Source organism: Chrysochloris asiatica, unplaced genomic scaffold, assembly GCF_000296735.1.
Source record: "Chrysochloris asiatica unplaced genomic scaffold, ChrAsi1.0 scaffold00114, whole genome shotgun sequence".
NCBI classification, from domain to species: Eukaryota; Metazoa; Chordata; class Mammalia; order Afrosoricida; family Chrysochloridae; genus Chrysochloris; species Chrysochloris asiatica.
The window spans coordinates 10,704,302-10,721,593 of record NW_006408632.1 but is presented as its reverse complement, the minus strand read 5'-3'; the positions used below and the strand labels follow the sequence as shown (position 1 = coordinate 10,721,593).

The 17,292-nt window shown below is 38.5% G+C and overlaps 1 protein-coding gene across 1 annotated transcript in view; it reads left to right on the top strand.

Annotated features, from left to right (window-relative positions):
- Positions 1 to 7,157, top strand: part of PUS10 (pseudouridylate synthase 10) — a 117,484-nt gene extending 110,327 nt beyond the window's left edge. The window contains exons 15-17 of the mRNA XM_006868029.1: positions 1,640 to 1,782; positions 4,473 to 4,572; positions 6,955 to 7,157. Coding sequence (XP_006868091.1) covers positions 1,640 to 1,782; positions 4,473 to 4,572; positions 6,955 to 6,993 — 282 coding nt within the window. The 3' untranslated portion in view covers positions 6,994 to 7,157. The remainder of the gene's footprint in view (positions 1 to 1,639; positions 1,783 to 4,472; positions 4,573 to 6,954) is intronic.
- Positions 7,158 to 17,292: the final 10,135 nt, after the last annotated feature.

The window sequence follows — 17,292 nt, the reverse complement described above, 5'->3', positions numbered from 1 at the left end:
GAGGAAGACCCATAACGAGATGGATCAGCCAGGTGGCATCATTGATGGACTCAAGTGTGGCAGCGGTAGTGAGGTTGGCCTAGGATCGGACATTGTTTCGTTCTGCTGTGCATGGGATCGCTATGAGTCGGTTCCGACTCGATGGCACCTGACAACAACAAAACAAATAATTTGGACTGGAATAACAAACGCCCAAAGGTCCTGATTTATTATACACACATTTGTAATGACCTTAAAGCACCATCTTAAGCAATGATGCAATTAACCAAAAGATTGGTGGTTTGAATCCATCAGCCATTCTGCAGCAGGAAAAAATCTAGCAGTGTGTTACAGCCCAGGAAACCCTATGTGGCAATTCTACTCAATCCTATAGGATTGCTTTGCTACCAGTCAGAATCAACTTGATGGCATACAACAAAGCTTTTTGTGTATCTTAACCCTGTGAGTAGGTGTATGATTCTTCCATGAAGCGTGTAATGCTGATGGTTCAATTTCTACAACCTGCCATTTTCCATCCCAGCAGAAACCCCCATTGGAAGTCACTTTGATGAGATAGAAAACAAAAGAACATGGTCTTCTAGAAGAGCCCTGCTGAAGTTCAGAGCAGGGTGGTTGTGGTGGTGGCTGGGTGCCACCAGTTGTTTCTGATTCACAGAGACTCTGTGTAGGGTTTCCGAGGCTGTAAATCTTTACGGGAATAGAAAGGCTCATATTTCTCCTACAGAGTGACTGGTAGATTCGAACTACTGACTTTGCGATAAGCAGCCTAGCTTGTAATCCAGTATGCAACCAGGGTTCCTTAAAGAGCAGGGTAGAGCTCCAGAATCCTAATCAATGTTAAACATTAGGGCTCAAAGAGACTTTCCTAAAAGTCACTGCCTGGATCAAGTTGATTCTGATACACAGTGACTCTAGGACAGAAGAGAACGAACTGCTCCATGGGTTTCCAAGACTGTAGTCTTCATGGGTGCAGACTGCCATCTTTCTCCCACAGTGGGGTCAAACCACTGACCTTTCAATTAACTGCTAAGCATTTAACCACTGTGCCACCGGCACTCCTTGGGAATCATTGACTTCAAAGTCCTCATGTTATTGGGAGATTACTGGGGCCCAGACAATTCGTAATTACCAAGTAGATGACAAGAAGTGCCACAGAATTTGACTTTGTTATTGTTGTTATGTGCCGTGGAATTGGCTCTGACTCATAGCAACCCTGTATAGGGTTTTCAAGGACCTGCTAGTGGGTTTGAACTGCTAACCTGTGGTTGGCTTATCCTATAGCACCACACCAGGACTCCATTAAGGGGATAAAATTTATTATAGCATTAGTTAGTTTCTCCTCCATAGGCAAAGCAGTGGGCTGCAGACCACACAAGGTTTATGGTTCAAACCCAGCAGCTGCTCTGTGGGAGAAAGATGAGGTTTTCTATTTCTGCAAAAGATTTAAAGCTTCAGAAAATCTATACAAGGTTGTTATGAGTCCGAACCAACTTGATGGCACTTATCAACAACCACCTGACTGACAGATGTGAGTCCCCAACAGAAAACATCTATGGTGAGTCATGGATGACAGAAGAGCTGAGACTTCACTAGGCAGCAAAATTCTGACTCCATGGTTGTGCATCATGTTCCTTTCTAGGACTTAAAGATTGACCAGAAAACCCCTCTCCGGGTCCTTCACCGGAGACCCTTGGCAGTGAGGACTCGGGTCATTCATACCATGGAGACACACTACGTGGATGAGCATCATTTCCGCCTCCATCTGAAGACTCAAGCTGGAACGTATCCTTTCATAGAGCAATAATCTATCCAGAACCCTATTAGGAGTTATGCTACCCTAGAAAATAGGTTCAACTTGGTCTGGGAGCTATAATGAAAAGCATTATATTGGAGAATAATCCTTATTGTGTTTTGAGGTGCTTTTTCAATGATTTTAGACAATGAAGTAATAACCAATCCTGTGTTAACTTTGAAGATACTTAATGATTAAGCAGTTGTCTACAAATCGAAAAGTGTCTCATAAGCAAGGCCTAGAGAGCTGCTTTTCAAAAGTCAATCTTGAAAACCCTATGGAGCAAAGCTCTACTCTCTAACATGCAGGGTCGCTGTGAGGTGGACTCGACCGACCAGCAACTGGTTTGGTTTTTTTTTTTGTTTCCCATAATTACAGTGTCTCACACAGTGCTGAGCACATAGTAAGTCCACAGAAAACACTTTTGATGGATTCATTTGCTCTCTTTACGTATTTTGCAAGTCCCATATTCATGACCACAATGGGCCCTAACAGTCATCCAACATGTGCTTCAGGTAGTGGGAGGAAATGGCACTACTTTACATATTAGCTTTAACTTTAATTGGCCACTGCCTCATTACAACGAAGGATATTCTTTCTGTACATGCCTTGTAAAAAAGCAAAATACAGAAAATTTCAGATGACCTATCATTTGAGTCATAGACATGTATGTTGTTGTTGTTAAGTGCCGTCGTCGATTCCGACCCATAGCGACCCTGTACAGGGTTTCTGAGGCTGTAAATCTTTATGGGAGCAGAACGCCTCATCTTTCTCCCACGGAGCGGCTGGTAGTTTCGAACTGCTCACCTTGCGGTTCACAGACCAATTTGTAACCACTACGCTACCAGAGCTCCTTATAGACATGTATAGTGATACTGTATTACCATTAGTATCATTTTCAAAGACTGCATGGGGCTTTGGCTATGTGATAGAAAAGTTTAAGATTCAGGTTAAAATATTCACAGATCAAGGCTGATCATCTGTTTATAGCCTAACCTGTGTGCTTTGGTACCATAGCTGAGTTGCTGATTAAAAGTATTGGGGAGCTCCAGTGGATTTGGTTTAAGTTTGCTTTTGTCCTTTTTTTTTTTTTTTTGGCTTTATACTGTTTTGTGATCAGTACATCTTGAACAGCATGAAGTGATAAAATGCTTTCCAATGGATATAAGGAGTACTGGTGTGGCGCTGTGGGCTAATGCGTCAGACTGCAAAGCCGTTTGAACTGCAAGGTCGGCGGTTCAAGCTCACCAGCTGCTCCTCAGAAACCCTATAGAGGGCCACTATGGGTCGGAACCGACCCAATGGCACTTTGCAACAACAACAATGAATATAAAGGACGTCTGGTGTGGTGCTATTGGACAAGCACTGGACTGCGAACCATAAGGTTGGCAGTTCAAACCCACCAACTGCTCGTTGGAAAACCCTGTATGGGGTCGCTGCCTGGAACTGAGTCAAAGGCACTAACAACAACCTTCTGTAACCTATTAAAGCATTGCCATTCAGCATCACTTAACTTACTCCAGGTTTGTAGTTAGCCTAACTCACACCATGTTTGCCTGGTCCTCACCCTAACCTCCGTGGAATTTTTATAACTCTCTGAATTGCTCAAGGACCGGTATATTGTGTGTGGCTGTCTGGACAGTTTGGCCTGGAAGGTCATTAAGACATCCAAGATTGCTTGTGAGCCACAAATGCTACTGTTTTATCTGTTGTGGTCAACATTTACATCTGTGATTATCTTGACTTGAATAATGTAAAGCACCTGGAAAAGTACATGAATCCTGGAGTGTGCATTCCAGTGTAAACATATATGTTGTTGTTAAGTGTCATCTAAGCCTAAAACAAAAGCTAGTAAACATTTCTACTCTGTTTGTTGACTAACTTTACCATAGCTTGTGTAAGTTATCTAACGGTATGGCTTATCAGTTGTTGTGGTTAATGCTGTCAAGTCAGTTCTGACTCATAGGGACCCTGTATAAGGTTTCCAAGGAGCGGCTGGTGAGTTTGAACCACCAACCTTCTAGTTCAAACTGACCTTGCGGTGCGGGACTCCATTAAGACAACCTGTGTTGCTGTGGGAATCTTTGCTGGTGTCACCGTCTAATAAAACGTCTCTTTTTCTAACTTGGATTTGGTGGATTTGACTCTGTTGTTCCCATCCTGTTGCCCCTGTGGCAGTGAGTCACTTTACAAGGAAACCATCACTGAGGTCTTTCTGTGTGTGACACGGTGTGGAAGTCTGCTACATGGCAGATAGCAGCTGCCGGGACTGAAATACAGACTCAGAAAGATGACCAAATGGAAGTTGTGGCAAACAAAGAACATTTGAGGGTTTTTTGTTGTTGTCTGGTTTTTGTTTTTTAGGATTGAACTACAGCTAATTCTAAAAACTTATACCCAAATATTGGCACTTGGAGATGAACTACAGAGAACAAAGCAAGTCCTGGCTTTTGGTAAGTGTGACATCAACACTGATCCCTCTGTCCTGCTGTTGGCTGTCAGATTGGAAGAAACCAGTTTGCTGCAGTTCATTTTCTAAGATGCGCATCCTAAGTTGCAGTTCAGAAAGAACTCACCATTGTAACATTTCTGATTTTGTCATTTCCCTTTCACCTATCAAATCTCATCAAACAGTTGCTACTGCATGGATATCTTCATTTTTTCCTTAAACAAACCCCAGCTACATTAAAGAGTTTGTACATGGAGACTTTGGGAGAACCAAGCCAAACATTGGCTCCCTAATGAATGTGACGGCAGACATCCTGGAGCTGGATGTTGAGGTAAAGGATTTTATTGTGGAGCGTACACTACGAGAGAGCTATTCACCTTCATAGATATTTAAGAAGGGTCAAAATTTCATTGTATTACAAGAGACTCTTAGCTTCAGATTTTTTTTTTATCTTCTCTTAAAAAAATAAAAAACCAAGTTGTTAATTATCATGCTTGCAAAGGTATATGGATAATGTACTAACTGTGTTTTGTATATAACATCAGCTCTAAACCAAGCAAGGAAATAATGTTCTATGTACCCTTCATGCCAATCTGTCCATATAATTTTATTAGTACCTGTTTTGTTTTATTAAGAATTTAAGGCAGCCTACACAAAAAAACGGAGTTCTGGTGTGGCGCTGTGGGTTAATGCATCAGACTGCAAAGTTGTTTGAACTGCAAGGTTGGTGGATCAAGCTCACCAGCTGCTCCTTGGAAACCCTATACAGGGTCGCTATGGGTAGGAATCAACGGCACTTAATGACACAGAGAAACATAGGTTCAGAATTGCTGTTGTTAAGTGACTTTGAGTCAGTTCCGACTCATAGCAACCCTGTATAGAGTTTCTAAGGAGCAGCTGGTGGGTGTGAACTGCTGACCTTGCGGTCCAGCAGATTATCCAGCAGCACCACACTAAGATAGAGGTAGAAAATAGAATGGGCCAAAACAGTTTGATAAAGGACTCTATAATGTGTTGCAAGTTGACAGCTCTTACAGTCTGAATTTAAACAAGATTAAATTCTGCAGTAATGAAAGGAATGTATAAAATGATCTTTCAGGCAATTCTAAAAAAATTTAATATTAGCATGACATGTATTTAGTTTCAAGTTGTGCTCCTTGAATATCTGATTAAGAGTCTCTCTCTCTCCCAAACACTCTTAGGAGAGGCCAACATTTTGCACTTGGGAATAAATATCATAGTTTTATATAAAAACAAGTAGACAGAGTGGCCAAGTGTGAAAACAGCTACTTAAGTACTTTCAGAATAGGTCTTCCATAGTTGATGCAGTGACACATCTCCAAGATTGCAGGGAACCTCCTTAGTGACTATCCTTTTGAGGAAGACAGCCTATTAGGGAAAATTCCAAGGGCATTCATCATCTCTGACCTTAATTCTTAGAATAGGTTATAGCCTCACAAGGCCAGTGTTTCTGAACCGATTGTCCATTAGAAAATACAGCATGGTAGGCATCTTGTGTCCCTGCATAGACACAAGATTATAATCAGTGGCCAGGTTGGAGAAACCAGCCATGTGTGTGGGTGTTTGGTATACAGCTATACAGGAATACCTCGCTTTATTGCAGTTTGCAGATACGTGCTTTTGACAAATTGACGTGTCTTCCCTGCATCAAGGAAGTCTATTGGCATCAGTTTCCCAACAGCATGTGTTCACTTCATGTCTCACATTTTGGTAATTCTCACAATATCTCAAACTTGTTCATAATGCCATATTCTGGGAAACCAAAAAAGCCATGACTTGCTTTATTCCAGTATTTGCTTTATTGCAGTAGTCTGGGACCAAACCTACAGTACCTCTGAAGTATGCCTGTATTCTGAAAAGGAAACCAAAATAAATGTTTCTTGGAATGTGTAAAAGAAACACACACACATGACATACACAAGTCACTGAGCTTTCCTAATAAACCTTTTCTGAATCTAGTATGTAAAGTGACTCATGGACTAGTAAAAGACTGACTCTTTATCAATCATTGTTCATTTAAGCTTGAAACGTCAAAACAACGCAGGTATAGTGAAATTAAAACAACAATAATGACAACTTTTTTCTAACATGGGCTCATAGGGTAGATTAGACTAAGTGTGCTTTGGTTCTTCTAGAACTAGGAATGTGCTCGTTAACGTGGGACAAAATAGTCTGCATTTTTGTAATTTCATAATGAATTGAAGATAAGGATTTGTTCCACAAGAAGCAGACCAGGGTAAAGGTAGATGAATTGGATTGTAAAAGAAATAAAAATTTTTGCTGAAGTGAAACACAAAGATCTGTGATCTTTTTCTAATTCCAGATATTTCACAGACACTGTTAGGAAACTGAAAGTGATCGGACGAGCGAGTTGCTCTGTGAGATTTCTGAGGGAAAGTTAGCATTATTGCCTGGATTTTTATGCTTCTTTATTCATAAATAGAATTACAAATTTTTTTACTTACCCAGTTCTATTTTAAGTCAAAAGTCTGAGTAACCAAACACTGCAACTCAGTTAGTTAAGTGACTGACCTGTCTCTAGGATGGTCTTTAGGGTATTAAATTGTAGTATTTGAGAGCTCTTCAAATATTTTTCCTATTGCGTTATATTAAACAAATCCATTTATGATTAAATTACTGCTTATTACAATAGAAATACCTTGTTTAAGGATTTTTTTTTCCTTCCTTCTAGTCTGTAGATGTGGACTGGCCCCCTGCCCTGGATGACTAACTTTCAAATTTGAAGACAAAGAATGGGGCTTTCCTGGCACAATGTGGACCATTCAACACAAGGCTGTAAAATGGCTATTTGCCCACCATAACAGCATCTTGGAAACCATTTGGATCATGTTGATCTTTTAAAAAATTTGCCGTAACATCTCAGGATCTATGTATGCGTCTATATTTTGTGTTCAGTTGGTCTAAGAATGTCTTAAATGTTTTTCTTGTTCCTCCTCTATCTCCAGCAAAGCAAAATACAAAATGAAGCAGTTCTCCCTTTAATTATTTCATTTAGAGAGGTTTACAAACAGAATACATTCTCTGCTAATCATAGAAGCTACTTTATTTCAGTAAGACATCTCCCCACAAGAACCATGAAAAAAAACCACATTACTGTCAAACCCTTTCTGACCCTACAAGACACAGTTGTTGTTCTGTTTGGTCGGTTTTAAACCCATGTTGTTAAGTACCGTGGAGTCGGTTCCGACTCATAGTGACCCTGCACAGGGTTTCCGAGGCTGTAAATCTTTACGGGAACAGAACGCCTCATCTTTCTCCCGCGAAACTGCTAGTAGTTTCAAACTGCTGACCTTCAGGTTAGCAGCCCAATTCGTAACCACTGCGCTACCAGAGCTCCTAGCTGTATTATAACGGCCCTATAGTAGGGTTTCCAAAAAGCAGCTGGTAAGCTTGAACTGCCAACCTTGTGGCTCAAACCGACTTTACAGTCCAGCGCATTTACCCACAGTGCCACACCAGGACTCCATAAGACACAGTAGAACTGTGCATTTCCAAGCCTGAAATTCTTTAGGGAAACAGACTGCCACATCTTTCTCCCACAGAGCAGCTGATGGGTTGGATTTGAACTGCCAACCTTTCCGTTAACAGCCAGGTGCTTAACCATTGTGCTACCAGGGGCTTCTTTACTTTAAATTTTAAAAATTCTCTTAATAAAAGTCATATCTATGTTGATTACAGATTTATGCAGCACAGTAACTTATAATGTTCTAAAATATCAAATGCAAATTTGTGATCATTCATATTTGTCCAAATAAGCTTTAAGCTATTACTGATAGAAAGATTTCTGGATGTAATTTGTCACAAATCTTAAGTGACTTCAAGTTATTGTCTTAACAAACTAAAATTGTCAATACATTTCTTTTGGAGGGAAAATAAAGCCTTAGAAATCAAGGCATACCATGATATGAAAATTCCATAACTCTTAAATATGGAGACACAAGTGCCTACAGCTATTTAATATAACTTCAATTCCAAGGATGTGATTATGAAAAATTTAGACTGATGAACAAAGGTGAGCTGGTTTATTTCAGAGTGCACCAATATGAAGTCAAAACCAAAGAGTTTGCTTACTAGGGTTCGAGTTCATGCATGCATTGATTTATTCCAAACACATATTTACACCTGTCTCTACAATCAGTGGATGGCTGCAGACAAGTTCTCTCAGTGATATACTTGTCTTAGTCTCATTAGGATGCCTTTAAAAAAAAAAAGGACAATTTTTTGTACCATGGAAGAAAATAATTTTGAAGTCAGGACTAATAAATTTTTAACAAAACCCAAGTGGACAACTTCCCAAATCATCAAAGCTTTCCAACAAGTCTACAGGAATGCTGACCCATATAAAACAAGGTTTTAGATAAATTTTAAGGAAGGTTGCGAAGACCTCAAAGATAAATCCAGAAAAGGAAAACTGTCAACCTCAACAAATGAAGTAACTGTGACTGAAGCCCAGAAAATAGTGGAAGAAGACTAGAATTACCATTGATTCAATAGCTACTGAAGTTGGGAACATGCCCAAACTGCTGTTTTGACATGGTATAAATCAAACACAGAATTCTTCAGAGAAGGGTCAGAGAGATGGAAATACTGTCTTTATAAATGCATACACCTCGATGAGGATATGTTGAGAAACAGTAGCTTCACACTGTGATATTTTCATTTAATGAAGGTTTCTATGATTTTATAGCAATACTTTTTGACTAACCCTCATATTAGCCCATTTTAAACATAGTAGATGAATATTATCTCTATTTTACAAACATGGAAACCAAAGAATAGAGGTTCAATGACTTGTCTAAAATTGTTACTTCCATATCTAGGATTATAACCGAAGTTTACTGGCCTCTTAGGTCCTTCCTGATAAATCTTATATAAGTACCTACTGTGTGAAGGAGACTGAAGATAACATTTTAACTCATGTAACTGAGATTTCATTGACTTTTAGAGGTTAGATATCAAATCAAGGAACTTATTAAGAAATAAACCAAAACCAAACCCAGTTACTTTATTCCAACTCCTAGCAACCCAATGTAGGGTTTCTGAGACTGTAAACCTTTATGGAAGCAGCTGGTGGGTTTGAACTGCTGACCTTGGGGGTAGCAGTCCAATGCTGATAGCATGTATATGTCCAGTCTCATATAATTGCCATTTGACAATTCACAATACCAGTTGATGCTGTGAAGGGGAAAAACAAGTTATATAAAAGAAACCCAAAGAAAATAGATGGGTCATTCAAAGTTTCAGAAAGAATTTAAGTATAATTTCCATCACCCTGATTTTACTTCTTCAGCTTATTTGAGAACACATGTGATTTGGGCAGTACTGTATTACTGTTTCTCACGTCACTATTAAAGCATCATTCATAAATTATTCAAGATAAATTATTCACTTTAGAGATTGGGGAAAAGTTTTGAGATCGCTCCTTTAATTGACCACGAGTCAGCCTATCACTTTGAAACTCGTTTCATGTATGAGTAACAGTAAATTTCCAATACCTGAAAATGAGAAAGGGCTAACAGAAATAAACTTCTGATAAAAGGTAGGAACTTCTATGTGAATGTTTCTCACTTTGTGGGGGAAATTTTGCTTTAAAATACATTTAAGTAATTTGGAAGATAATCTTTTGCACATTTCTTTTTGGTTCAGCTGTGAAGCTAGTGGACCTGCAAAATGGAAGAACCAAGAACCGAAGCAAGCTTAAATTTGAAGATTGCTAGTTCTTAAATTGATAAATTTATGCAAAATGTAAAGCAAAGAGTAAGCACTAGCTGTTAATACTGTACTTATTCCAAATGTTCACATACTCATGAGGCACAGGTTGTTAAAAATTAACGTAGGTCTTTGTTTTATGCAGAACTGGGAACATTAAGTAATGATAGTACCATGGTTTCACATTTGCCTTTATAAACTATATTTATACGAGTTTTATTATTTACTTTTATAGCTTTGTTTAAATTAGCAGATTTAATAATACTTTGAGAATGGGTTCTTCATACTTCTTCTGATCTCTTTTCCCCAAATATAGTCTACTTTGTTCTAGGAAAACATCAATTCTAAATACCTAGAAAAGTCAAGAAAAAAAGTTGGTAAAATGAAAAATTTCTAAGTTTTTAAGATAATTGGTTATATTTGCAACTTTGTTTGAAGGAAAATAAGTTAAATTTCCATTTCCTAAAGTAAAAACATCTTACTTTGGTAGATCTTTTTGAGCTTGTGTTCTAAGTAAGAGAATGAACTTTTGAATTGATTTTTAAAATGGTACCCTCCTTATTATGAAATAAATATTACATTTATGATTTGAGTCTTTCATTTTGAAATAGTTTCAAACTTAGAGAAAAGTTGCCCCAAAAAGCATGAGACTGTTCCCCTAAACCACTGGGCTGACATTGCAATCCACCATATATTAGTGTGTCATTCCTACAAACAAGAACGTTCTTCTACCTAACCAAATGTTAAGTGCCATCAAGTGGTTTTCAACTCATAGCAACCCTACATAAGAGTTTCCAGGGGGTAGCTAGTGGGTTTGAACAACCGATCTTGCAGTTAGCTGCCCAGTGCTTATCCTACAGCACCACACCAGGACTCCTTAACCACAATACAACCACTAAAATCAGTAAATTAATATTTATACATTGCTATTATCTAATCCACAGCCGACGGGAGCACTATGGTTCTGTAGGATTAGCACTGGACTGCTAACCACAATGTTGGGGTTCAAACTTGCTAGCTGCTCCGGGAAGGAGAAAGATGATCTGTTCTTGAATAGATTTACATTCTCAGAAACCCTATACAGGATTGCTATGAGTCAGAATTAACTCAGTGGCAATTAAGAAATCTACAGCCCTATTCCAGCTTTGCAAGGTGTCCTGATAATGTCCTTCATGGCCCAGGAAATCATTCCAGGGGTCATACTTTGCATTTGGTATGCTTTGTCTCCAACATCAAACAGTTACTCTTTCCTTGGCTTTTTCATTACTTTAACATTTTTTGAAGATTTCAGGATAGGAATTTTATAAAAATTCTATTTGAGTCTGTCTGATTTGAGTTTCCCCATGGTAAAATTTAGGTTGTGCTTTTTTGGCAAGAAAACCACAGAAGAGATTGTATGTTCCTACTGCATTTTACCAGTATTGGAGAATATTGAAAGTGCAATGGGCTGACAAAAGAACCAATAGATGCGTTTTGTAAGAAGTACAGCTAGAGTGCTCCTTGGAGGCCACGATGGCCAAACTTTGTTTCTCATACTTTGGACATATTTATTGTCAGGAGAAGACCCCCAACGAGATGGAATGGCCAAGTAGCAGCATCGATGGACTCAAGTGTGGCAACAGTAGTGAGGTTGGCCCAGGATCGGGCAGTGTTTCGTTCTGCTGTGCATAAGGTCGCTATGGGTTGGTACTGACTCGATGGTACCTAACAACAACAACAACTGCATTTTATCAGGTGCCACATAATTTTTATCTGTCCAGTTCTTGTTGAGGTAATGCTTGTCAAACTTCTCCACTTTTAGTTATGTTTTCCCCTTTGCATTGAAGTACCTTGTAGGGAGACTAGCAAACTTCTACCATGAAAATCACCCACTGATTTCTGACTGTCAATTATGTCAAAGATCGCCAAATAGTGATTTCTAATTCCATCATTCTTTCTACATTTATTGGTTTGCCAAACCATGGACAGGTAGAGCTTTTCCTCCTGCATCATTTATTTATTCCACTGTGTATGTGTGACTTTCTATTTTATTCAATGGGTTTTAACCTCTATTAATATTTACACATTTTGATGTTCAAAAGTAGTCAGAATTGACCAATGGAAACCCCACTTGGTTGTCTCCTGAGTCCTTTTACCATGAATCCATCATACTTTGAGTATGTTCTTACTTTTGGATACAAACAGGAGCTTATCTTATGTTTTCCTTGCACCAGACCTGGAATGGGCTGTTTCACTAAGAAGTTCTGGTTCCTTTTAAAGGAAAATGGTGTATAGAAACCAAGACCTGGGCAATTGGTGTGCTCATGTTATGATAATAATGGATAATAAAGTTATGGAACACACACACACACACACCTAAAAAATGGTCTCTCCATATGTTCAAAATTATGACTTCATACCACTACCTCCAATTCCAATCCAACCATTCTAATCTCCCTTTTTCATATATGTAACTCCCTTCTTTGACGGTAAGAAACTGTCTTCCACTGTTGTTAGGTGTCATTGAGTGTGTTCTGCCTCAGCCCCCTATGTACACGAGGAGACGACACTGCCCAGTCCTGTGTCATCCTCATTCTTTCCTGTGGTTGCGCCCATTGTTGCAACCACTGTGTCTATCCAGTGCAAGCCATCCTGCTTTTCAAGCTCCTCTACTTGACCAAGCTCCCATTAACTTAATCTATTTACCTAACAGATTGTTGCTGTTGTTAACTACCGTAGACTTGGTTCCGACTCATAGAGACCCTGCAAAGGGTTTCTGAGGTTGTAAATCTTTACGGGAGCAGAAAACATCATCTTTCTCCTGAGGAACGGCTGGTAGTTTTGAACTGCCAACCTTGAGGTTAACAGCTCGATTCGTAACCACTACGCTACCAGAGCTTCTTGCCTAACAGATCAGACCTCTCATAAGAAACCAATCTCTTGTTGCAGGCTTGTTCCAGACCAACCCTATATGTTCCCTGCATACTAAATTCCTACACCAGGCCACCATATCACCTTGTTTGCTGATGCCTACCTGTACCTTGTTCAGCTCAGAAGAGAGGTAGTCAGGAAAGTAGAAGGCAGAAAACAAATTATTTTAAAAAGGCATTTCAGCATGCTAAGCAATTATCATTTCAAAGGGCACACAGTTATATATGCAATTAAATTCAGCTGTAACACTCAATAGAAAACACCTGTTTCTAAGCAACCAAAAGTACTACTTTCCCACAAAGATGCTATAACAGAAAATATGGTTGAGATTTTAAGTCCAATAGCAACAAAATTTTAGTTACACGTTTTACAACTTTTTCCATTTATTGTATTACCAAGGAAAAAAATCACTGTATACAAAGATATTACAATGGCAATAAAATATTCTATACAGTAAAAAGCATCCTGACATTTTAAACCTGCTTGCATCTTGATACAGTGTTAACATTAAATAATTGAACAGTACCTGAGAAGTCACAAAAACATATCTATCAGCAGTCCCTTTAGTTGTGTTGATGATGCATGGAGGGGATTGTAACCGTGGCAATGAAACGATACATAGGAGGAATGTAAAGCTAATATTCTGCCATGTAAAGTATCACATAATTCACAATAAAACATTAAAAAAAAAAAAAAAAAGAATGATTTACATCTATAGTAGGGTCAAAGTATACTGGAATGATTCAAATGATTCAGATCAGGATGAAAATTGTTTTAAGTGTCAAGCTTGTCCTTGTTAATACTTGCATATTTTGTAATTATGATTTATATGTTTATTTAAATATCACATATAAAATCTTTATACATCTTCCCTATAAGATATGTAATATTTGCTGGAAGTAAAGAGGACTTGAAATATTTACTGATGAAGATCAAAGACCATAGCCTTCAGTCTGGATGCACCTCAATGTAAAGAAAACAATGAAAAGAAACTGACCAAGTAACAAGAAAAAATACTATATATATATATATATATACATCAGCAATGTCTCCAAATTTATTCCAGTCATCAAGCATAAAAACACTTATTTAGAACAGTTTTAAAAAAACAAAATAAAAAAGGTACGGCCATTCTACTGGGATTTAGATTCATCATAATCATGTTTTCAAGTGTATTCTTTCAAAACAAGTCACCAGTAAAGGGTCCGTCTGGTATGAACCACGCATTCAAGTGTGTCCATTACCCCAAAAGCTTTTTTGTGCTTATCTTTACAGTTCATCTTAAAGCTACCTAAAGTGTGCAACAGTGACCGACATTATCGGTTACTCAATACAAATCAAACTGTCAGCAATGAAGCCGAGACTGAATTCCACAAATGGATCTCAGAACATCCCAGCCTTATCTATTTCTTGCTGTATTTTATGAATAGCTATAATGTTCTGATTAGATAACAGAGTTTAAGAGGAAAAATTGGCAAGACGAATGTTTGACAAATACCTTTACCAAAATTTGTATTTTATTTACCGGCTGATATTTCTGAAAAATCCATTTTTGTACTAATTTTTCTATGCTTCTCATAGCAACCCTGTATAGGGTTTCTAAGGAGAGCTGGTGGGTTTGAACCACCAACCTTACAGTTAACAGTCCACTGGTCATCTTATAGCACCATACCAGGACTCCGATACAATTATTATAATAAGTTAAAGTTTAGCCCCTTTGAATAGATGGATACTAGCAGGTGGAATTTTTTGCTAAAGCTACAGACAATTAGAATAAACAGAATGATCACTTCTTAAATTTTATCTATGTTTTATTAACTGGGAGGGTGGTGTGAGGATATGAATGGATTTGTCTACAGACATACATGGTTGTGGAGTCCTGGTGAGGTGCTGTGGGATAAAGCACTGGACCATAAGGTCGGTCTAAACTACAAGGTTAGCGGTTCAAACTCACCAGCCACTCCTTGGAAACCCTATTCAGGGTTGCTATGAGTTGGAACCGACTTCACAGCACTTGGCAACAACAACACATACATGATTACTTTTGGATTCAACCTTCTCCACTGCTGGCAAGCGTGTGCTCTGACTAAACTTTGCTACAATGTATAAATTAGTTAAAATAGTAATTTGACTAAGTCTTAGACAAAGCCATGAAACTGGATATAGATAGTCCATATATTATTATCTACCCACTCCTTGCCTTATGAATAAACAGCATGAAATTTTTAATTAAATGTGATACAAAAAGTATCTTCATTTCTCCCCTTTCATATTCAATCTCTGAAAACAAAATGATGGATCAGAAATCTTTTCAGTGGCAACTTTTATCAGCTATGATGAGACTCACTTTTAGGAAAACAGTCACATTACTTTCAGTTCATAACTTTGGCAAAGAAATGACGACTCAGAACTGGAAGTCATTGATTCTTCGTCACTGAACAAGAGGGAAACATTCCAGAAAGAATAGGGCTAAAAGAAGGTTCTCCATATCTGGTCAATAGCTAGTCAATCTGTAAAGAAACCCCCTAGGATTCTACCTAAAAAATCTAACCAACAAAGATTTTACTTACTCTGCAGAATGAGAAATTAGGAGTATTTGGATTAGAGATTGATCAGGGCACAGGATATATACATAGATGTTGGCTAACTGTTGTCAGGTGCCATCCAGTCTGTTCCTACACAACTAAACACTTCTCGGTCCTGCGTCAACTTCATAATCGTTGCTATGTTTGAGCTCATCGCTGCTGCCACTGTGCCAATCCATCTTGCTGGGGATCTTCCTCTTTTTTGCTGAACTTCCACTTTGCCAAGGATGATGTCATTCTGCAGGGACTGGTCCCTCCTGATAGCATGTCCAAAGTGCTACAAAGTCTGGCCATCCTGGGCTTCTAAGGATGTTTGTTCTTTTGGCAGTCCATGGTACTTTAAATATTATCCCCCCAAACCGTAACACAAATGCATCAATTATTCTACGATCTTCATTATTCACCGTCCAACTTTAGCATACATATGAAACTCCTGTGATATTTTATAAGCACTGTACAACTTAAAGTGTTTACTCTAATGCATTATTTAATACCACACACTGTGAAGTAGGTAGGTTGGAAATTTATGTGCATTCAATATCTGAAAAATTAAATCCATATAAAGTCTATTTTGCTAAACATACAAATTGTAGATGGCAGTTAAAGATTCAGACCCAGATCTTCTAATAATTCCCTATTCTTTCTATTTCTCCATCACATGTAACAACATATGGCAATTTCTTGACCTCGCAATAAATCAACTTTTGATAGAACAAATTATATGGCATTAGTAGGCAACCTGGGTCACCAATTCCAAGTCTCTCTTAACATGGACAATACAGTTTTTCTGAAGCATTAGGGTAGAGATTTATAACACAGTAGTTTCTCGCCAATAAGGCTGTGGAGGTAGACAGGCTCAGCTATCAATTTTAGAGTACATTAAGACGAAAAGCTCTTCTGACAGAAGTCAGAATAATGGTTCTAAGGAGTTAAGTACAAACAGATTAGGAAAAGACATGAGGAGACTTCCGGGGTATTGGGAAATGCCCGAACATAGTGGTTGTATGGGTGCTTACATATGTAAAAGTCCATTAAACTGTACACTTAAAATGAGTATTGTTGTTGTTAAGTACCATGGAGTCAGTTCCAACTCATGGTGACCCTGTTTCCGAGGTTTCTGAGGCTGAAAATCTTTACGGGAGCAGAAAGCCTCATCTTTCTCCCGCGTAATCACTGGCAGTTTCGAACTGCTGACCTTGAGGTTGGCAGCCCGACTCGTGACCACTACGCTACCAGAGCTCCTTTAAAATGAGTATACTTTACTATATATACGTTATCCCTCAAAAGACAAAGAGTAACAGCTTTGAGAACAAGTTTTGTCTCATTCATCTCTGCATTCTTTCCAGTACCTAACACGATACTTAGCACATTAGACATTCAAAAAGTAAGATTATATATGACTGCTATGTGAATACTGGCTTGTCTGTGCCAGATGGTAGAGGAAAAGCACGGAGGAAGCCTGGAGAGGAGATGTGCCATACCTCGTGGAGTGAAGTAAGTAGCAAGGTCAAGGACATGAAGTAATCCTCCTAACTTTAGAACTCCCATTTACACAGATGACACTACGATTCTAATATTGCTGCTTTTGATCTCAGGGCTGCAGGAGGGCTTTTAAAAGAAAAGGCATGGGAGGCAGAGGGTAAAGCAAGAGAGAAGCATGTGCCACAAGCTTTAATGTTGGCATCACTGCTCTTCCTGCAGGTTAAGTACTTTTCCCTATAAAAACCATATTATTGTCCACATTGCTATAATCATTCCTATGTCAACTTTGCCCATTCTGTATACTAATGTTGCTGTGAAGTGCC